The sequence below is a fragment of the Moschus berezovskii genome, chromosome 9 (assembly GCF_049115385.1).
Source record: "Moschus berezovskii isolate FMDL1 chromosome 9, NW_MosBer_1.0, whole genome shotgun sequence".
NCBI lineage: Eukaryota > Metazoa > Chordata > Mammalia > Artiodactyla > Moschidae > Moschus > Moschus berezovskii.
In genome coordinates this window covers 99808608-99828554 of record NC_142468.1, presented here as the reverse complement: position 1 = coordinate 99828554, position 19947 = coordinate 99808608, and the positions used below count along the sequence as shown (strand labels likewise).

The window sequence follows — 19947 nt, the reverse complement described above, 5'->3', positions numbered from 1 at the left end:
TTGGGATCTTAGTTTCCCAACCAGGGATTGAACCCTGACCCCTAGCAGTGAAAGGGCCAAGTCCTAACCACAGAACTGCCAGGGAGTTCCCTGAAGTAGGATTTTTATGTGGTTTTTACTCTTGTGTATATATTTTTCGTTTGTGTTTTAAACTTCTCTGCTATCAGATTTCCAGATGTCCAGGACATAAACTATGTAGTATATTTGACAGGGAAAACACTGGGAGAAGGAATCAGTAAAGTTTCTGTTTCAATAGTACAGAATTCCATGATGAGTCAAGTGAAAAATAAGATAAGAGGAGAACAAGCTAAAGGTGATGACAAAGCTTTGTGTCTAGGAAAAATGATAGCACCAACAAAGCATGATGAATCTGAACTGATGATAGTGGTAAATCCAAGTGGAGGTGAGGGCTGCTAAAAAACAGAAAAATTTAACCAGAACCCAAGTGAGTCATTAAGGCCTAGGACAGAGGGGAAGTGAGCTTTCTGAAGCGCACCATGAAGCAAGGTAAGAGAGGAACATGGATAACCCAGAATTAGGTGTGTGTGTGTGTGTGTCGCTCAGTCGAGTCCAACTCTTTGCGACCCCATGGACTGTAGCCCACCAGGCTTCTCTGTCCATGAATTAGGCATAGGAGACTCTTATAGTCTAACAGACTTTTCGGTACTAAAACTGCACACCTCCTAGTCCTATCCAGTTTCTGAGTCAACCTGGAAAAGACGAGAGCAAGTGTGCAGATTCCACCCTCTTCCACAAAGGAGGTTGAAGGAAGACTGTGGAGGCAGCTAGCAGGGGAGGATATACAACACTTTGGCTCATTATCTGATTTACCAAAATAAGAATCCTGCACCTCTAGGAATTCACCAAACTGTCGCCTAATTCCTGGACTGCCATGATTGCCCACTCTACAGGAATGATTTCTGTCCTAATTCCTGATTCTCACTCCACTTCCCTTCTGGGGGCGAAATATTGCCCTGAATCTCAGTGCACATGCCCAAGACCCCAACTTGTTACCTGGCTTAATTCAGGGCCCTCTCACTGAAGAGTGGACCATTGGCCAGGGTCCTGCTTCACATCAGAAACCTCTTCCTCTCTTCTCATTCCAACCACAGTTTCAAGACTAAGGCTAGCGGACTTCCCTGGTGGTGCAGTAGATAAGAATCTGCCAAGGCAGAGGGCACGGGTTCAATCCCTGGTGCAGGAAGATTCCACATGTCGTGGAGTCTAAGTGCTGCAACTCCTGAGGCCCGTGCACCTCGAGCCTGTGCTCCTCAGTAAGAGAAGTTACTGCAATGAGAAGCCTGCACACCGCAACTAGAGAAAGCCTTCGCAAGGCAATGGAGACCCAACGCAGCCAAAAATAAAATAAATTCATTAAAAATTGAAAAAGCCTAATGATAGAGCCTTCTGCAGCCATCTCCCCCATCTACATACTTTTGGACTCTTGGCTATCAGCTCCACCTCGGATGGCACCATACGCTCTTAGACACCAGGATTTGACTTTTTGCAGCCTCTTTGGATTGGAGAAATAAGCATAGGAGAGTGCACCATCTCTGGAGACAGGGAAGGAGAAATTTTTAGTTTTCAAAAGCCAGTTTCAAAAGCCAGTTTTCAAGCCAGCCAGTTCCTGCAGAAAGATGAAAGAGAATGGGGATGGCCTTAGGTTGTCTAATTTGGTGAGAAATGGGTCACAGTGACATGAGGGAGAATGGTTTCGGTAGTGCAGTGGAGACAAAAACCAAATTACAAGGGAAATGGAATTTTTTTTTTTAATGGAAAAACGCAGACAAGAATGATTCAGTCATGGTGAAACCTTTATTTAAGCCTGTGTTTGCATACAAATCACCAAGAACTTGGTCACAGAAGTTCACCCTAAAGACTCAATCCTTGTAGTTTCTCAGTGCTTCCAATTTCCTTCTTCCCTGTCCTCTTCAATCTTTCTTCTCTGTGCTTATATATCCTACTTACCCCTCCTCATTTTCAACTATGTTCCTAAATAGAGATATAGAAAAAGCCCTTAGCAAAATAATAAAATCTCAAAACAAAGAAAAACATGTCAGGATGAAGAAAGAAGCAAGGGAGGCTCCCTCATCTTGACCTTAGCAGAGTGAGAATCTTAATAAGCAATGGTAAGAGAAAATTGACCTGTACAAAGCACTGGCCCTCCTTTGCCCTAAGCTGCTCGGGGGTCAGAAGTGGAAACACCAGACAGGAAAAATGTAGGGGAGTTGTGGAGGAAGGGAACACAAAATTGTTAACTGAAAGGCCTTGTCTTCAGAAAGTTTTCAGGGAAGACAGTAGGCTGGAATAGCAGCAGAATTCCCTGAAGAACCCCTGGAATACTGACTTCCCCTTTGCTGTGGAGACACAGGGCACCAAACGTCCCATTTGCCTCTTTCTTCTGACTGGAATGCCTCCCTCCTCAGACCGGTGAGTTTCCAGGGAAACTTCAAGATCCAGTTCAGTCTATACCCATCAAATGATGCCTTCCCTCAAAGAAGGCTTCCCTGGACAGAGTTCCCTCTCTGTCCTCTGGGCTTTCATACCTTCAGCTGTGAGACATGTGAGGTGTGAGGCTCTTGTGAGAGCTATGAGGCAAGTGTCCATACCTCTAAGTCCACTGTAAAACTTGTATTTGCTTGCAAGTCTGTGTTCCGGTCAAAATCCCTGATTTTGGGGTCCTTAGTGCCTCACAGCGTACCTGGCACAAAGTAGATAATTTCTAACTGTGAGGGAGAAAGGAGAAAAGATAGAAGAGAAGGGGGAAGGGGACGGAAAAGCAGGGTGGAGGAAGAAAGAGAGGAAACATCTGACTCAGCTTTCCCTGGCCAGGAAAAAGGGAAATGGATTTAAAAAACTCTGGAAGAAAGGAACAGAGAAGTGGGAAAAGAAATCACTTTTCTGAGTCTTCTCTGCCTCTCTCCTCTCTGCCGCTTCCCCTCACAATTTAGGACCGCACACCACAACTGTGCCGTTTTCCCTTCTGATCCCTCGATTCATCCCAAAGGGGAGGAAGGAAGCCAGTCAGCTCCTGACTTCTCCCACCCCATGCCCTCAAGTCCTTCCTCCCTTTCCACGTGGACGCCTCCCTTTTCCTCATCATTTTTCCCACCTGCAGCCTTCCTGCCTGGTCGCCCTGGCATCTCGGGCCCCTGTGTATGCCAGGTCCAGAAGGGAAATTCGTCCTCAGATTGAAATCCAAGAGGCTCTTAGGGGCAGCCTGTGGTGTGTGGCTGAGGAAACGCTAGACTGGATCTACCAGCTACCTGAGAAAGAACATCATCAAAAGGGTCTGGGTGTCCCAGGAATTGGAGAGTAAAAAGAAGCAGCAGCTACAGTCCTCCCGACATACTCCTCAACTCTTTTCACAGATGACCTTTCCGCATTTTTCTCCTTAATCCATTGGTCAGAATCATAATTTTCCTGACTGTTCTCTCATGGCCCCTACACCTTTACTACCAATGCTTCATGACTGTCTTCCTAGTTAGATGCACTTTCCCCACCGAGAATCGAGCCAGGGCCCCTAAACCTTGTAGAGTTGCCCCTAGGTCTCTTCTCCTTACCTAGATATTCAACTGCCTCTCCTTCCCCCATACTCTCCCTAGGAATTCCAGAACCACCTTTTCCTCAACTCAGATCATATATACAAAAGCAATTTATGAGTTGTAAAGCACTGCGCTAGAATGAAATGCTGACGAACAAAGCCTTCTCTTTCTTCCTGCACTCATCATCTCTGTCCTCTCTTATCCCTTCCTCTCTCCATCCACCACTGCTTCCCTCACCCGGCAGGTTTAGTTTGATGCCGTGTGGGAACCAAAGTCACGTGCTGCACAGCGGGCAGGGTCAGGATGCAGGCAGGCATCTCAGCCCGAGGCCTTGGCAGAGTTCCCAGGCACAGCCATCGGCCCAGGCCAGGACAATAGGCATGGATAAGGTGGGAGGGGGCATAAGTACGGTGGCTGTAGCCCCCCAGCACCAGCAACTCCCCCTGCAGCACGGCACCTGCAGCCCCGACATGGGGGGAGGGCAGAGGGGTCAGGTGAGTCCAGCTACCAGTACTTGGATTGTAGGCCTCGAAGCTCAGCAGGTCCCCAGTCTGACCTAGCCCACCTGCTACATACAGCCGCCCACCCAGAGCAGCCATGACGTGGCCAGCCCGAGGCACACCCATAGGGCTCAGAAGTGTCGCCGGCTTCTCAAATTTGGGATCATAGTGCAGCAACGAGGCCTGGTACTGGCCAGTCTCACTGCAGCCACCGCTCACGTACAGCTGGCCCTCCAGAACAGCAGCTGCGTGGGCAAAGCGTGGTGCAGGAAGAGGAGGTGCTGGCCTGTGGAGAACAGAGCACGTGGTCAGGCATGAGTCATCTTCAGCTCTCCTCTGACAAGACCCCTGATGCCCGGAACACCCCCTTCCCGGCTCACCTCCAGACATTGAGCTCAGGATTATAAGTCTCCACAGACCTGAGGGCAATACCACTGTCTCGTCCACCCAGGGCATAAAGCAGGCCATCCAGCGCCACCAGGGGGAAAAGGCTCCGAGGCTGGCACAAAGGTGCCATCTCTTCCCAGTCCTCTTGACTGGGGTCCCACCTGGAGACAGTGGGACAAGAGATGGGAAGAGTGACCCTGGGAGTCTGCTGTTGGCTGGCCCACAAACTCCCTCAGCTGCCCACCTTGGGAACTGCCGCTCTCTGGAGCCCATCCATACCTGAGGGTCGAAGCCAGGGTGTTAGAGTGGCTGTAGAAATCCTGTCCCCCACACACGTAGAGCACACTTCCTGCTAGGCTCGCAGCCCCGTGCCGGAAGCGCCCGGGGGCAGGCAGGGCAGGCAGACGCCCCCAGTCCACAGTTCGAACCAGTCCTATGCCGCAGCGAAAGGCCCGGGCCCACCACACTCCTCGGGACGGCTGTCTGGCGGCCATGTCTGATCTGAGCCCGTCCCCGCCAATCACCACCAGTGCCTGGTCAGGCTCCCTCCGTCTCTCTTGTCCTGGAACCTCAGCCTCCACCATCAGCTGATGCAGCAAGTCGGGGCTCAAGGGTGGAGGCAGCCCTGCCGCCCTTACCCTCCGCAGCTCCCTGGTGGACATACGGCCAAAGCGGACGCATTGAAGCAGGGCCTTGGCGTCTGACTCCTGGGTGTCAGGGTTGGCAGCTAGCCAACGCCATGCAGCCACAAAGGCCTCGAACTCCTCCTGCAAGTGTAGCTCATCACTGTCCAGGAGCTCAGCCAGGCAGGCTGCCGGTAAAGTAGGGAAAGTGGAGCACAAAGCCACAGCGGGCAGGTGGGTGAGGAGGTAGTGACGGGCTTTGCTCCAGAGCCTCTCCAACCCTGGGGCTTCTGCCATGGGGATCAGGGCCAGGCAACGGGCAGGGCTGAGGCCTCGTGCCAAGGCTTTCTGGCACAGGGCCAGGCAGGAGGAGCTCTGGTACTGCAGAGCAGCCTGGGCAGCTCTCAGCAGTCCTGGCCACTTTGCCCGCACAACCCCAGAGTAGGCAAAAGAGACGAGGAGTCGCAGGTCCTGGGCAGAGATGGTGTGCAGAGACACCTCTGTGCCCTGGGATTCCCTCATCCCACTCAGGAGCATGGCCCCAAAGAACTCACTGCCACAGGCGAGGGCTGCTCGGTGCACTGCAAGAGGGAGAAGCAGAGGGGAATCCAGAGTGTTGCAAACCACTAGGCACTCTCTCGATTTCACAACCCCCACTTTGGGCCAACCACCCAAGACCACAGGCTAAACTGCGATATGCGCACCAGAACACTACTAGGGGCTTGTTGAAATGAAATTTTCACAGACCCACCCCCAGAGATTTTGACCCAGTAGCTCCAGAGGGAGATCCTAGGAATTTGTGTTTTAACATTTTCAAGCACCCTGCATTATTCTCATGTTAGTGACCTGAAGACACTTTGAAAAACATTGTGTGCATGTGCTCCATCGTGTCCAACTCTTTGCAATCCCATGGACTGTAGCCTGCCAGGCTCCTCTGTCTATGAGATTTTTCATGCAAGAAATCTGGAGCGGGTTGCTGTTTCCTCCTCCAGGGGATCTTCCCCACCCAAGGTTCAATCATGTGCTTCCTCATTTCCTGCATTAGCAGGCAGATTCTTTACCACTGAGCTGCCTGGGAAGCCCCTTGAAAAACATTGCTTTAGTTTTTTTGATGCAGGCCAATTAGAAAAAGGGTCCTGACTGATTAAGTGGAGAAGAGGCTATAAAGAACATTTGCTAAAAGGGGGTAAAAAATAAACTGCAAAGACCAATGTGTAACTTATATAGATCTTTCCATACTGTGCACAGAATAAAGTTCTTTCCTCTACAATTAGAAGAGCCACTGACATCAGCCATTCTGTTAGTCAGATTTTACTTAGAAAATGGTACCACACTCAGGGATGGCTATGATCCAACCTCATCTAACTGCTATCTTCTCTTACCCAAGATTTAGGGCTTAATACTTCCCAAGTGTTATAGTTTTTCTTTGCATACCCACCTCCTTGATACAGTTATGGAATCACGACACTGTAAACTGGAGACCTTCAAAACCATCTAGTTCAAGCGCTCATTTTAAGATAAGGAAACTGAGTCCTAGTGAAAGGGAGTGATTTATTTTTTATCTCCATGTAGTAGACATCTGGGCAGTGTCATGCACTGTGACTGCTGCCAGGCTGCATTGAGCATACTTGTGTATCAGTTCCCTGCTTATGTGCATGGCCCTCATGACACTGAAAATGTCCTATTAAAAATTAAAAATAAATAAATTATTTAAAATGTCGTTAGGGGACTTTCTTAGTGGTCCAGTGGTTAAGAATCCATCTTCTAATGCAGGGGACGTGGGTTTGATCCCTGGTCAGGGAACTAACATCCCATGTACCGCAGGGCAACTAAGCCCATGTTCTTTCAAGCCTGCACTCCACAACTATAAAGCCCTCGTGCAGCAGTGAAGACCTAAGGCAGCCAAATAAATATTTTTTTAAATAAATGTTGTTAAATAACTAGAACTCATATGCTTGAAGGCAAAAGGAGAAGGGGATAGCCGAAGATGAGATGGTTAGATAGCATCACCAGCTCAACGGACATGAATCTGAACTGCAGGAGTTTATGAAGGACAGGGGAGCCTTGCATGCAGCAGTCCATGGGGTGGCAAAGAGTCGGACACAACTTAGCGAACAACAACAACATATGCTTCCTAACGTAACTCAATTTGAGGCAGTTGGCATCAAGTATGAAGTATTCTGACCAAAATATTTAACTTTAATCTAACCTTTAGATTAAATTCAAGTTTATAGGAAATTGAGAGGCTAAAAGAACAAGTTTAAAAAAAAACACAGAAGGAAAATGCATACAAATCTAGAAACTGGAGCTTTCTATGCTGGGAGGGATTGGGGGCGGGAGGAGATGGGGACGACAGAGAATGAGATGGCTGGATGGCATCACCAACTCGATGGACATGAGTTTGAGTGAACTCTGGGGGTTGGTGATGGACAGGGAGGCCTGGCGTGCTGTGATTCATGGGGTCGCAAAGAGTCGGACACAACTGAGCGACTGAACTGAACGGAACTGATGGGAAAACTAATCTTGTTTCTTCAATAAATCAAGTCGTTAAAAAAAGGGAGGAAAAAGAAAAGGAGAGAGGACTGGACAAGAGTAAGGGAAGCTTCAGAGACATCTGAGTTCAGTGTAAACCTTGATTGGTTCCTGGATTGAGCAGAACTGCTCTAACAGATACTATTTTGGACAAGTGAGAAAATTTCAGTGTGGACAAGGTGATACTGAGCAAAGGGCTTCCCTGGTGGCTCAGACAGTAAAGAGTCTGCCTGCAATGCAGGAGACCCGGGTTCAATCCCTGGGTCAGGAAAGATCTCCTGGAGAAGGGAATGGCAACCCACTCCAGTATCCTTGTCTGGAGAATTTCATGGGCAGTGGAGCCTGGTGGGCAACAGTCCATGTGGTTGCATATGCATAGAGTTGGACACGACCAAGTGACTAACACATAAATTTTGTTAGACAGTGTGGTTATATGAGAAAATATCCTCTCTTAGAGAGACACATACCCAAGTATTTATGAGCGAAATACTTTAAATTTCACCAAAAAATAAAATAGATGAAACAAATATGGTGGTTTAGTTGCTAAGTTGTGTCTGACTCTTGCAACTCCATGGACTATAGCCCACCAGGCTCCTCTGTCCATGGAATTCTCCAGACAAGAATACTGGAGTGGGTTGCCATTTCCTTTTCCAGAAACAAATAGAGTAAAATGTTAATTGTTAAGACTGGGTGATGAGTGTTACAGTGTTCATCTTAATATTCTCTTTTCTTTGCTATGTGTTTGAAATGCTTCATTACAGAAAAGCAGGAAAATGCTGCTAGAAGTCCTCTGAGGCATGTCACACAGACCCAAGCTCCTAGTGTGGTTTATGAACCTCAGGCTACTTTGACCATCTGCAGCATGTTCACCTCTCTCAAAGGGCAAGTGATGTCAGTATGGCTTTCCATTGTCTTTTTAAGCAGTAGGTAGTAGCTCAGTGCTTCCCAAGCAGTAAACATTAGTGACATCTTTCACATATATATTGCCCTGAGAAAATCTGCATTCCTCAAAGCAAGAAACCATCTCCTCTTCCATACCATCAATCAGCCTATAGCTCATAGCCTACTGTCAATGGAGTCACAAACACTTGTATTTTGTGCCCCTTCATACTCATCATTATTCTCCAGAATTTTAAGTGACATATCCCCACCATTAAGTTGGAATGTTTGTTAAGGAAGTGAAAGCATCAATATAAGTATGTTTAAATTCCAAATCCTAGTGAAAACTTTATAACTATGAAATTTTAAATTCCCCTTCCATCTAGTGCTATCAGAAATTATAACAAATACTTCAAAATCTGTTATGGACTAAACATTTGGACCCCTCCCAAATTTATATGTTGAAGCCTTAATCCCTAACATAATGGTATCTGAAGGTAGAGCCTTTGGGAGGTAATGAAGTATGAGTGTGGAACTCATGATTGGGATCAGTGCTCTTATAAGAGGAGACATGAAATCGTCAATCTCTCTGTGTCTCTCTCTGCCATGTGAAGATATAGTGAGAACAGAGCCATCTACAAACTGGAAAGGAGGCCCTAACCAGAACCTGACCATGCTGGCACCCTGACCCAGTCTCCAGAACCAAGAGAAATAAACTTCCGTTGTTAAAACACCCAGCCTACGGTATTTTTGTTATAGCAACTCAAGGTGACTAAGATAGGATGCTTTTCCTTCTGGGAATCCCAGAAGCACTTTGGGTCCCAGTCATTTTTCTAATGAGTAGTAGCTATGTGACTTTGGACATGTCTTAAAGTCTGATTTCCTTATCAGTAAGGTGTAAGCACTGAACTAGATAATATCTAAGCTAATCCCTTTTAATTTTAAACTTTTATATGTCTATACTCTGGCTTCGTTTGCCAGGTGCTATGTGCCTTTGGTTTGGCTGCATAAGAAGCAATGTATGGACTAGTGAGGGCAGACTGGGCTAATGGATGTGGGCTTATATCCTGATTTTCACCAGTTAACATCTCTGAGTTTAATATTCTTTATCTTCAGCTAGAAATACCTGAGATTAAAAGAGATGGCATGTGTAAAAAAAAATTTCTGGTACCCAGTACCTCATTAAATGTTAGTAGCCACTCCAGTACTCTTGCCTAGAAAATCCCATGGATGGAGGAGCCTGGTGGGCTACAGTCCGTGGGGTCGCCGAGGGTCGGACACAACTGAGTGACTTCACTTTTCACTTTCACACATTGGAGAAGGAAATGGCAACCCACTCCAGTGTTCTTGCCTGGAGAATCCCAGGGACGGGGGAGGCTGGTGGGCTTCCATCTATGGGGTCACACAGAGTCGGACACGACTGAAGTGACTTAGCAGCAGCAGCAGCAGAAACTGAATAATTCTCAACTTATCCAATCCTCTTTAGCTTTCCTTGGGGCTTCCCTTGTAAAGAATCTGCCTGCAATGTGGGAGACCTGGGTTCGATCCTTGGGTTGGGAAGATCCCCTGGAGAAGGGAAAGGCTACCCACTCCAGTATTCTCACCTGGAGAATTCCACAAACACGACTGAGCAACTTTCACTTTAGCTTTCCTAGTGATGAGCAGAGTTAACTTCAAAATGTCACAACCTGGTAGCCATAGATTCTGGGAAAACAGTACCAGACTTTGCTCATGAGCTGTAGGGTCCTTGTCTGCCATGGTGTCAAGCTCTCTTAGGCAAAAGGACACACTATAAATTTTTCCACCATGTTCCTCTAGCTTTTCCCATGCCTTAAATAGAAGATGCCAAGAAGGGCCTTTGGTTAATCTCTGTTTGAGTCAATCACCTTCTGCTTGTTCTACTGGCATGGACTATACCTTAGCGCCTGCCAGCTGACTGGAAGTTTCTTGTTTCTGGGCACAGGAAAAGCCACAGCATAAATCTGTCAGTGCGCCTAGGAAAACAACTCAACTGCGCATGCCCCATTCTCAGTGGGTCAGGAGAGGCGCCAAGGCCACCCCCTGGGAAATTCTGATTTCAGCAGGGATCGAAAGCACTATGCTAGGGATCGAATCAGTTACTCCTTGCACATACCATTCCAGGTGGCATATGCCTCAATGCAATGCCCACCCCCGCCAGGCCCTCACCCCGCAGCCGGCAGCCGCCTGCCTCCAGCTCCAGGTCGCACCCGATGCCTTCTTGGTACAGAAGCTCAATGCTACGCAGATTTTCTCTCAGTTCCTCTGCCTGGCTGGGCTGCTTTTCATCTTCCCGTCCACATCCAGTCCCCCGGCGACCCCACTGGGCCACAGCCTTTACCCGGGGGGCTCCCAGGGCTTCCGCGGCGACCAGCACATCCTCCCGTGGGGCGGGTCCCAGCTCCCCCTCGTAAGCAAAGGTCAGCACGGCCTCCCAGGCCGCCGGGGTTACGTCCAGGCTGAGGGGGCGTTGCGGACCTCTGCCGCCCTGCAGCCTGCCTCTGAAGAGGCTGCTAACTGCGGCCAAGATCACCCGATGCACCCCATACACTCTCCCCCCGACTGACACCTCCTCGTCCATCAGCAACCTCTGCTCTCGCAGCCGCTGCGCCTCCGCGAAAAACTGACTGGGATGCTCCTCGCTGCACAGCCCCTCGGGCTCCGCGGAGTCTTCTCCATCCTCCTCATCTTCCTCCTCCTCTTCTTCCTCCAGGGACAGGGCTGGAGAAGGAAGGCTCCCTGGGGTCATGGGCCTGGGGCCAGGCTCTTCCAGAGGAAAGGGGGGCAAACCAGGATCCTCATCCGGGGACGGAGGCCAGGAGGGGGTTCTCTGGGTGGGCAAAGGGAGGTCAAGGTCGTCCTTCTGGACCAGAAGAGAGACTTGCTCTGCCGCCGAGGGGTGACCTGTGGAGTCCGAGAGGCTCATGGCCCAGGTTCGCTGGATCGCTACAGATAGAAAGGGGAAAGAGAAGAGAGGGTAAGAGCTGGACCCACAGAGGCCAGAGGAAGCCCTGTCTCCAGCCTCACTTCCTACTTCAACCGTCTCCCCCTATGGCAGGGCTCTAGCATCTAGGCCACAACAGGCAACTATGAAGTGCACTGGGGGCCGCAAAGGCCAGAACAATGAGTAAAGATCCAGTGCCTGAAACCGCACCCCGCCCACCTCACCCCCATCGCAGTAGTCACCCTCTTAAGACACCAGCGTCCCACTTATCCTCCCACTTGGGCCTGCTCTACTTCTGACGGAGTGGCAGAGGGAATGCAATCCTGTCCCTGTCAGTGGTGGCACCCGGCTAATTATAGCCATTGCTGGCAGGCGAGGGGCTGGTTTCCAGGTGCCCAAACTCCAACACCCAATCCCCTGGGCCTGACCCGAGATTACCTCCTCCCCTCTTCCACTTGGAGGTCACGTCCTGGTGCTGAGCAAAGCAAACTCGGAAGCCAAGGAGGATGAGGGGATGTGGTGGAGTGAGCCAGCCCAGTGTCCACTGGGCTGGGCTGGAGAGGCGGGTGAAGAAAGTCTGGACTGATACGGGGGAAAGCTGGGAGAGTGTGAAGGGTGAGTTCGGGGGTCAGTCCTGGCCTTTGTTGATTTTTCTGTGCATGCTAAAGCTGAGACCCTGGAGAGAACAGTACTGGGGTGAATCTCAGATATAACCCATCTGGTCCAAGAAGGGCAGAGGGGTGGGGCAGGTGAAGGGGTATGGGTCAGGGCTACCAACCGTGACCTACCCTTAGCGAGGGGTTTCCTTGTCCTGAGATGGAGTCAGTGGTGAGAGAGCCAAACCCAACCCCAGGGCTGCTCTCCACCAGATGGGTCAACAGAGAGGCAACCTCTGGTTGTTCTGGGCTTCAAAATGGGTGATAGTGACTAACCTCCGTGTGGATCCTCCTATGGCCTCCCCTTCACAAGACAAGGTGGCCAACACCTTGAGCCCCTACCAGGAAGAGGAGGAAGTGCTACCCAGCAGAGACAAACCCCAGGTCAGCCTGTTCCCTCCCCTGCCAACAAGGACAAGGACACTGGACCCTGAGTTCTCTGCCAGCCCCATGGTCCTGGGACAGCTCCACCACAGCCACATGTTTCAGGAAGCTCTGCTCAGCTCTGCCTCGTGAGACCCATAGTTCACAACGAATCCACAAAGGTTGGATAAAATCCACTCTTCTGGGTGATCGTCCATCCTCCATTAAACTCCTTGGGACTAACCTCCCTCCATAGCACCTCCAGGTCTTGTTGCTGACATGCTGGCTGGGGAGGGGTCTTGGCATCTCATTCAAGGGACATTATTTTTTCCACCTCTGCTCAGGAGCCCCATGTGGAACCATGCTCCTAAGAAGATCATCTGCAGAATTCAGGGGCCAGACCTGGCAAGTCCCTGTGTGTGTTAGCTGGACCATGGAAGTCATGGTAACAGATTGGTACTCAGGATTCTCAAAGGTTGGGGATGAAAGCATGAAAAGAGGATTTTGCTCCAGAGGAGAGTCTCAAGGGTACCTCCGAGGGTGAGAAGGCTGAGGATGACCTTGACTCCTCCCTCCCTACCCTGCTTCCCCAGATCTATTGCATGCTGGATATCCGGGGCATTATCCTCTACCTGCTGCTGCCTTGGCTCACTGCTCAGGCACAGGTATGGGCTCATCACTCTGTGGGACAGTAGGAAGGACTTTAGGACTCGGCCTGAGTGAATTAAAGGAGCCCCATTCCTATCTCACTCCAGGGTTCAGATGGCTCATTATAATACTGCTCTCAGCTTCAGCCAGTAATATCACCAGCCTGTGTATCTCAGTCACCTCCACCAGTGGTAAGTCTCTTGTGAGTCCATGATCTCTTAGGGCCCCCAGTCCTGTCGGGAGTTGCTGAGACTGACTGACTCCTCTCCTTTCTCGTGGCCCCTACTTCCCCATCTTGCACAGCTTGCGTTCTGAGTTTAGCAGTTCCATGGAATCATCTTTGCTTTCTCCAATGCAGTAGCCATGGCTGTGCCTATGGTAGGCTACATGAAGACCCTTTTGAACCTGTTCTGGATAAAACCCATTTCTTTCCTTGGTGAGCCCTTTTCTCAAGTCCACTGACCATCCAGCTTCTACTTTTGTGGCTCCAGCCTGGGCAAGTCAATTTTTAATTGGGAATAATTGCTTTACAATGTTGTGTTGATTTCTGCCATACAATGATGTGAATCAGTATATATATATATATATGTCCCCTCCCTTTGTAGCCTCCCTCCCACCCACTCCTTATCCCACCCCTCTAGGTCATCACAGTGCCCTGGGCAATTCATTTTAAGAATTAGATGGAGGCATCAAATCAGCCAGTAAAGTCTCTGTGACCCCCAACCTCTGTGTTCTGCCCTTCCAGGAGCAAGGAGCACAGCTACTAAACATGGATCCCGTAAATGAGTTTTGGGTGGTGGGCCTGGTGACTGTGACTATTCTGGGTGCTGCAGTGGCAGGCATGGAGTGGGAGTCCAAGGCAGGTGAAGGGGAATTGAGTTTGGGGTGAAAAGACTAAGGGGATAGCAGAGAGCGCTAGAAAGATGAGGAGCAGACTGAATGTGGGAGATGTGTGTGTGGTTGACAGAACTGATTTCCAGGGACACAAACCTGAAACTAGCCAGTTCTGCTAGGAGAGACTCCACATGCCAGTTCTTGAAGGGGAAAGTAAAGAGGACTCCTTCTGAGGATCTGTTGGGATGAGCACTAGGCATGATTACCAGGTGAGAGATGCCCTGTTTCTTGCTCCCAGATAGTTACAGTCTTCAGATTCACCTCTAGCATGGGAAGGGACGCTTTGCAGTTTGAGGCAAGAAGGAAAAGAACAACCATTTAACCACAATACTTTATGGAAAGGGGCTGGCGGGAAAGGGGACCAGAGGATTGAAGAGAACAGTGAAGATGAGACACAGAGAGGGAGGAGGAAGAGTTTTGCCTCCTCTTCCATCACCTTTCTTTCTCTGTCTCACTTTCTCTCTCTCCCTGGGGGAGTGGGGCGTGGGGGATGTCACCCGTCGAGTTCCAGGTGCAGATTATCTTCTTCCTCATCTTCCTCTCCTTTATCAACTACCTTCTGGGGACACTTCTCCCCACAAACCCCAGCCAACAAGTCACTGGCTTCTTTGGGTGTCAAGGTGAGACAGTGGGAAATTGACTGAGAAATGTGCACCCTCCTCAGAAAAGACTCCTTGACTTCTGATTCTCTGTGTCATTCACAGGTTGGCCAGCAGACCACTCAAGAGTCCTTGTTAAGTCCCTGGGCCAAAATTCCCTTATGCTTCCCAGCCTAACTTAAGTCACCAACACTAAACTGAGTAGAGGGGTGATACTTTGGGCTGAATGAAAGAAGCCAGGAGGAGCTCCTCAAAACCTCATCTCTTCTCTTTTTTCCTTTACATAGGAAGCATTTTCTTAGAAAATACGGTTCCACAGTGGTGAGTGTGGCCCAGAAGATGGAAGTTTCCATCTTCTTCTCAGCCACTGGGGCACTCACCAGGACCAAAACCTCTGGGGATCTCAAGGTGAGAAGGATATCCAGGCCTGGAGCACACTCTATTGCCCCTTTTCTCTCCACTAACGGGTAAACTTTTGTTAATATCACCCTAGTACAGGCATCCCCACACGAACTGTCCTTGCCATCTCATGGACCACTTTCCTACCTGAGCATCTCTGCCACAATTGGTAAGGTCCTCCACTTCTGCCTTCAGTGTACAATGACCTAGAACCCTGGTTTCTGCTTCTCTGAAGGGCTAGGTGATGGAATGAGCAAGAGGCATTCATCAATTATATTAAAAGTAGTTTGTATGCTAGTCGGCCCCCAGTACTTGGATATAATCTCAAAAACAACAGAATGATCTCTGCTCATTTCCAAGACAAACTATTCAATATCACAGTAATGCAAGTTTATGCCCCAACCTATAATGCTGAAGAAGCTGAAGTTGAACAGTTCTGTGAAGACCGACAAGACCTTCCAGGACTAACACCGGAAAAAAAAAAAAAAAAGATGTCCATTACAGGGGACTGGAATGCAAAAGTAGGAAGTCAAGAGATGCCTGGAGTAACAGGCACACTTGTCCTTGGAATACAAAACGAAGCAGGTCAAAGACTAACAGAGTTTTGCCTAGAGAACATGCTGGTCATAGCAAATACCCTCTTCCAACAACACAAGAGAAGACTCTACACATGGACATCTCCAGATGGTCAATACTGAAATCAGACTGATTATATTCATTGCAACCAAAGATGGAGAAGCTCTGCACAGTCAGCAAAAACAAGCCTGGGAGCTGACTCAGATCAGCTGGCTCAGATCATGAACTCCTTATTGCCAAATTCAGATTTAAATTGAAGAAACTAGGGAAAACCACTAGACCATTCAGGTATGACCTAAATCAAATCCCTTACGATTATACAGTGGAAGTGACAAATAGATTCAAGGGATTAGATCTGATAGACTGCCTGAAGAACTATGGACGGAGGTTCGTGACACTGTTCAGGAGGCAGTGATCAAGACCATCCCCAAGAAAAAGAAATGCAAAAAGGCAAAATGGTTGTGTGAGGAGGTCTTACAAATAACTGAGAAAAGAAGAGAAGCTAAAGGCAAAGAAGAAAAGGAAAGATACATCTATTTGAATGCAGAGTTCCAGAGAACATCTGTAAAGCATCTGCCTACAATGTGGAAGAGATAAGAAAGCCTTCCTTAGTCATCAATGCAAAGAAATAGAGAAAATCAATAGAATGGGAAAGACTAGAGATCTCTTCAAGAAAATTAGAGTTACCAAGGGATCATTTCATGCAAAGACGGGTATAATAAAGGACAGAAATGGTATGGACCTAACAGAAGCAGAAGATATTAAGAAGAGGTGGCAAGAATACATAGAAGAACTATACAAAAAATCTTCATGACCAAGATAACCACGATGGTGTGATCACTCACCTGGAGCCAGATATCCTGGAATGAGAAGTCAAGTGGGCTTTAGGAAGAATCACTATGAACAAAGCAAGCGGAGGTGATGGAATTCTAGTTGAGCTATTTCAAATCCTAAAAAATGATGCCTTGAAAGTGCTGCACTCAATATGCCAGCAAATTTGGAAGACTCAAATTTGGCTACAGGACTGGAAAAGGTCAGTTTTCATTCCAACCCCAAAGAAAGGCAATGCCAAAGAATGTTCAAACTACTGCACGATTGCGCTCATCTCACATGCTAGCAAAGTAATGCTCAAAATTCTCCAAGCCAGGCTTCAACAGTACGTGAACCATGAACGTCCAGATGTTCAAGCTGGATTTAGAAAAGGCAGAGAAACCAGAGATCAAATTGCCAACATTCATTGGATCATCGAAAAAGCAAGAGAGTTCCAGAAAAACATCTACTATTGACTATGCAAAAGCCTTTGACTGTGTGGATCACAACAAACCATGGAAAATTCTTAAAGAGACGGGAATACCAGACCACCTGACCTGCCTCTTGAGAAATCTGTATGCAGGTCAAGAAGCAACAGTTAGAACTGGACATGGAACAAAACTGGTTCCAAATCGGGAAAGGAGTACTTCAAGGCTGTATATTGCCTATTTAAGTTATGTGCAGTATAACATACCTATTTAATATACATGCTGTATACTGCCTATTTAACTTACATGCAGAATACATCATGAGAAATGCCAGGCTGGATGAAGCACAAACTGAAATCAAGATTTCCAGGAGAAATATCAATAACCTCAGATATGCAAATGACACCACTTTTATGGCAGAAAGCAAAGAAGAACCAAAGAGCCTGTTGATGAAAGTAAAAGAGGAGAGTGAAAAAGTTGGCTTAAAACTCAACATTCAGAAAACTAAGATCATGGCACCTGGTCCCATCACTTCACGGCAAATAGATGGGGAAACAGTGGCAACAGTGACAGACTTTATTTTGGGGGGCTCCAAAATCACTGCAGATGGTGACTGCACCCACAAAATTAAAAGACGCTTGTTCCTCGGAACTAACCTAGACAGCATATTAAGGAGCAGAGACATACTTTGCCAACAAAGGTCCGTGTAGTTAAAGCTATGGTTCAGTGGTCATGTATGGATGTGAAAGTTGGAATATAAAGAAAGCTGAGTGCCGAAGAATTGATGCTTTTGAACTGTGGTGTTGGAGAAGATTCTTGAGAGTCCTTGGATTGCAAGGAGATTGAACCAGTCAATCGTAAAGGAAATCAGTCCTGAATGTTCATTGGAAGGACTGATGCTGAAGCTGAAACTCCAATACTTTGACCACTGATGCAAAGAACTGACTCCAAAAACTGAACTTGGAGAAGACCCTGATGCTGGGAAAGATTGAAGGTGGGAGGAGAAGGGGATGACAGAGGATGAGATGGTTGGATAGCATCACCAACTCGATAGACATGAGTTTGAGCAAGCTCCGGGAGTTGGTGATGGACAGGGAGGCCTGGCATGCTGCAGTCCATGGGGTTGCAAAGAGTTGGACTCAAGTGACCGACTGAACTGAAGGCCCCATCCCCTTTTTCAGCAGTTCTCTCCATCCTTCATTTCAATGATGAATTGCATGGTGTTCTTTGATTACTGAATTTGGTCCTCCCCCAACTCCATTCCTCTCTTTGGCTTTGGTGGTACCCAGACAGTGCTACTGCTTTGGGTTGGGGGTTCTCTCCCCATGAAGGAATGTGTGTTCTAAATCTCATTTTCGGGTTCCTGAATGATTTGAGATGTTGGGTCTTTTTTTTTTTTCCTTTGGCTACACCAGGTCTTAGTTGTGGCATGTGAGATCTTTTTAGTTACAGCATGTGGGATATAGTTCCCTGACCAAGGGTTGAACTCATGCCTCCTGTGGTGGGAACGTGGAGTCTTAGCCACTGGACCACCAGGGAAGTCCCTGAGATGTCTGAGGAAATAGGACTGACATGGGTGTACAGAGTGGGTGCTGCCTAGTGTCAGATTGCCAGTATGGCTGGTGTTTCGGCAGATATTCAGAGTCACAGTCTTGCCTCTGTGGGCGCTCTGATTACAACCAGGTGAGTGAACCAGAGGGGAAGGTTAGAGAGATAAATCTTACCTAACCCATTTCCCAGCATAGAGTAGATGCCCCAAAATCAGTAATGACTTAAGTGGATTCAGGGAGGAGGAGCCAAAATCTGACAAAAGAGGAATTTCTGTGATGGCGGGTACTGGCCATGGGGAGAGTGGCTAGAGTCTCCAGCTAAGTATGTCTGAACAGGCTTAATGGTTACCAGTTTGGAAGAAATGCCAACAAAACAGAAAAAACTGAAGAGTAAAGGAGCCATTTATATCTAAATTCCCAAGGAAAGAAATTTCAGGGGACTCACTCTCTGTTCCCTGTTGAATCTGGGGTTTCCTTTCTCTGTAGCCAAAAGGGCTTTGAAGACTAGGTGGCCTTCTACAGAGTGCAGAAGCCACACCAAAGGGGGACCCGAGATCTACCTCTCAACACTCCTGTTCCTTCAGGCTATACCTCGGAGCAGGACCTGTGGACAAACCAAAGGCAGGTGGGTATACAGTAACTGCCCCATTAAGCGGGGCAGTTGTCCCAGAGTACAGACTGACAATGGTGCTTACCCTGGTCCTGCTCGCTTTTCCTAACCATTCAGTCAGAGCAGCACATGTGTCTTCATGAAGTGCTATGGCTGCTCTCACAGACATTGAGTCTGGGAAGATTCCAAGCTACAGGGTCACAGAGCTCAGGGGTTGGACTAGTTCAGTGGTAGAGAAGCTGAGCAACAGGTTCTCTTTCTCACAGAGCCTTCCATAACAGAAGCCTACCTGTCATCCCATCAGCCTGCCCTGGGGCCCTATACCTGAGCTGGCTGGAGATGCTGTCCAGGGGCCTGATGTTCCTGTGCCTTCATCTGTGAAAACCAGCAGGACACACTGATCCTTTACTGTTAGTAAGAGGCTCAGGAAGTGAAACAGCTAGGAGTTCACAATTTAGGAATCAAGGAGCCTTTTTAATCTCCTGGATCCACAAACTTCGGGTCTACTCTTGTGTAGCCCAAAGCTTTGGACATACAAGGGTTTTGTTATTATTCTTGGTTGTGCTGGGTCTTCGTTGCTACACACTAGTTTTCTCTAGCTGCTGCAAGTGGGACCTATTGTCTCATCGCAGTGTGCAGCCTTCTCATTACCAAACATGAGCTCTAGAGCATGTGAGCTTCAGTAGCTGTGGAACATGGGCCTAAGTTGCCCCATTGGCAGGTGGACTCTTAACCACTGGACCACCAGGGAAGGGTGGTCTTAACCACCCTTAAGGACTCTTAACCACTGGACCACCCATACAAGGGTTTTACAACAGCCCAAAGTTTCCTGGTGGCTCAGACAGTCAAGTACCTGCCTATAATGCGGGAGACCTGGGTTTGATCCCTGGGTCGGTAAGATCCCCAGGAGAAGGAAATGGCAACCCACAACAGTACTCTTGCCTGAAAAATCCCATGGATGGAGAAGCCTGGTAGGCTACAGTCCA

The 19947-nt window shown here is 48.3% G+C and overlaps 1 protein-coding gene across 4 annotated transcripts; it reads right to left on the bottom strand.

Annotated features, from left to right (window-relative positions):
• Window positions 1–1780: 1780 nt before the first annotated feature.
• KLHL33 (kelch like family member 33) lies at window positions 1781–11791 on the bottom strand. Of its 4 annotated transcripts, none has more exons than XM_088840039.1 (5): window positions 11707–11791; window positions 10654–11430; window positions 4712–5636; window positions 4426–4593; window positions 1781–4331 (listed from the first exon to the last, which is right to left on the bottom strand). In XM_088840039.1, exons 1-5 carry the CDS (start codon window positions 11789–11791, stop codon window positions 3779–3781), a joined length of 2508 nt encoding a protein of 835 aa, XP_088696165.1. In that variant the 3' UTR covers window positions 1781–3778. The 4 variants fall into 4 exon arrangements, with proteins under 4 accessions (XP_088696165.1, XP_055292662.2, XP_055292664.2 ...); XM_055436687.2 differs by having other exon boundaries at window positions 1782–4331; window positions 11671–11777; XM_055436689.2 differs by lacking the exon at window positions 11707–11791 and adding an exon at window positions 11653–11671 and having other exon boundaries at window positions 1782–4331.
• Window positions 11792–19947: the final 8156 nt, after the last annotated feature.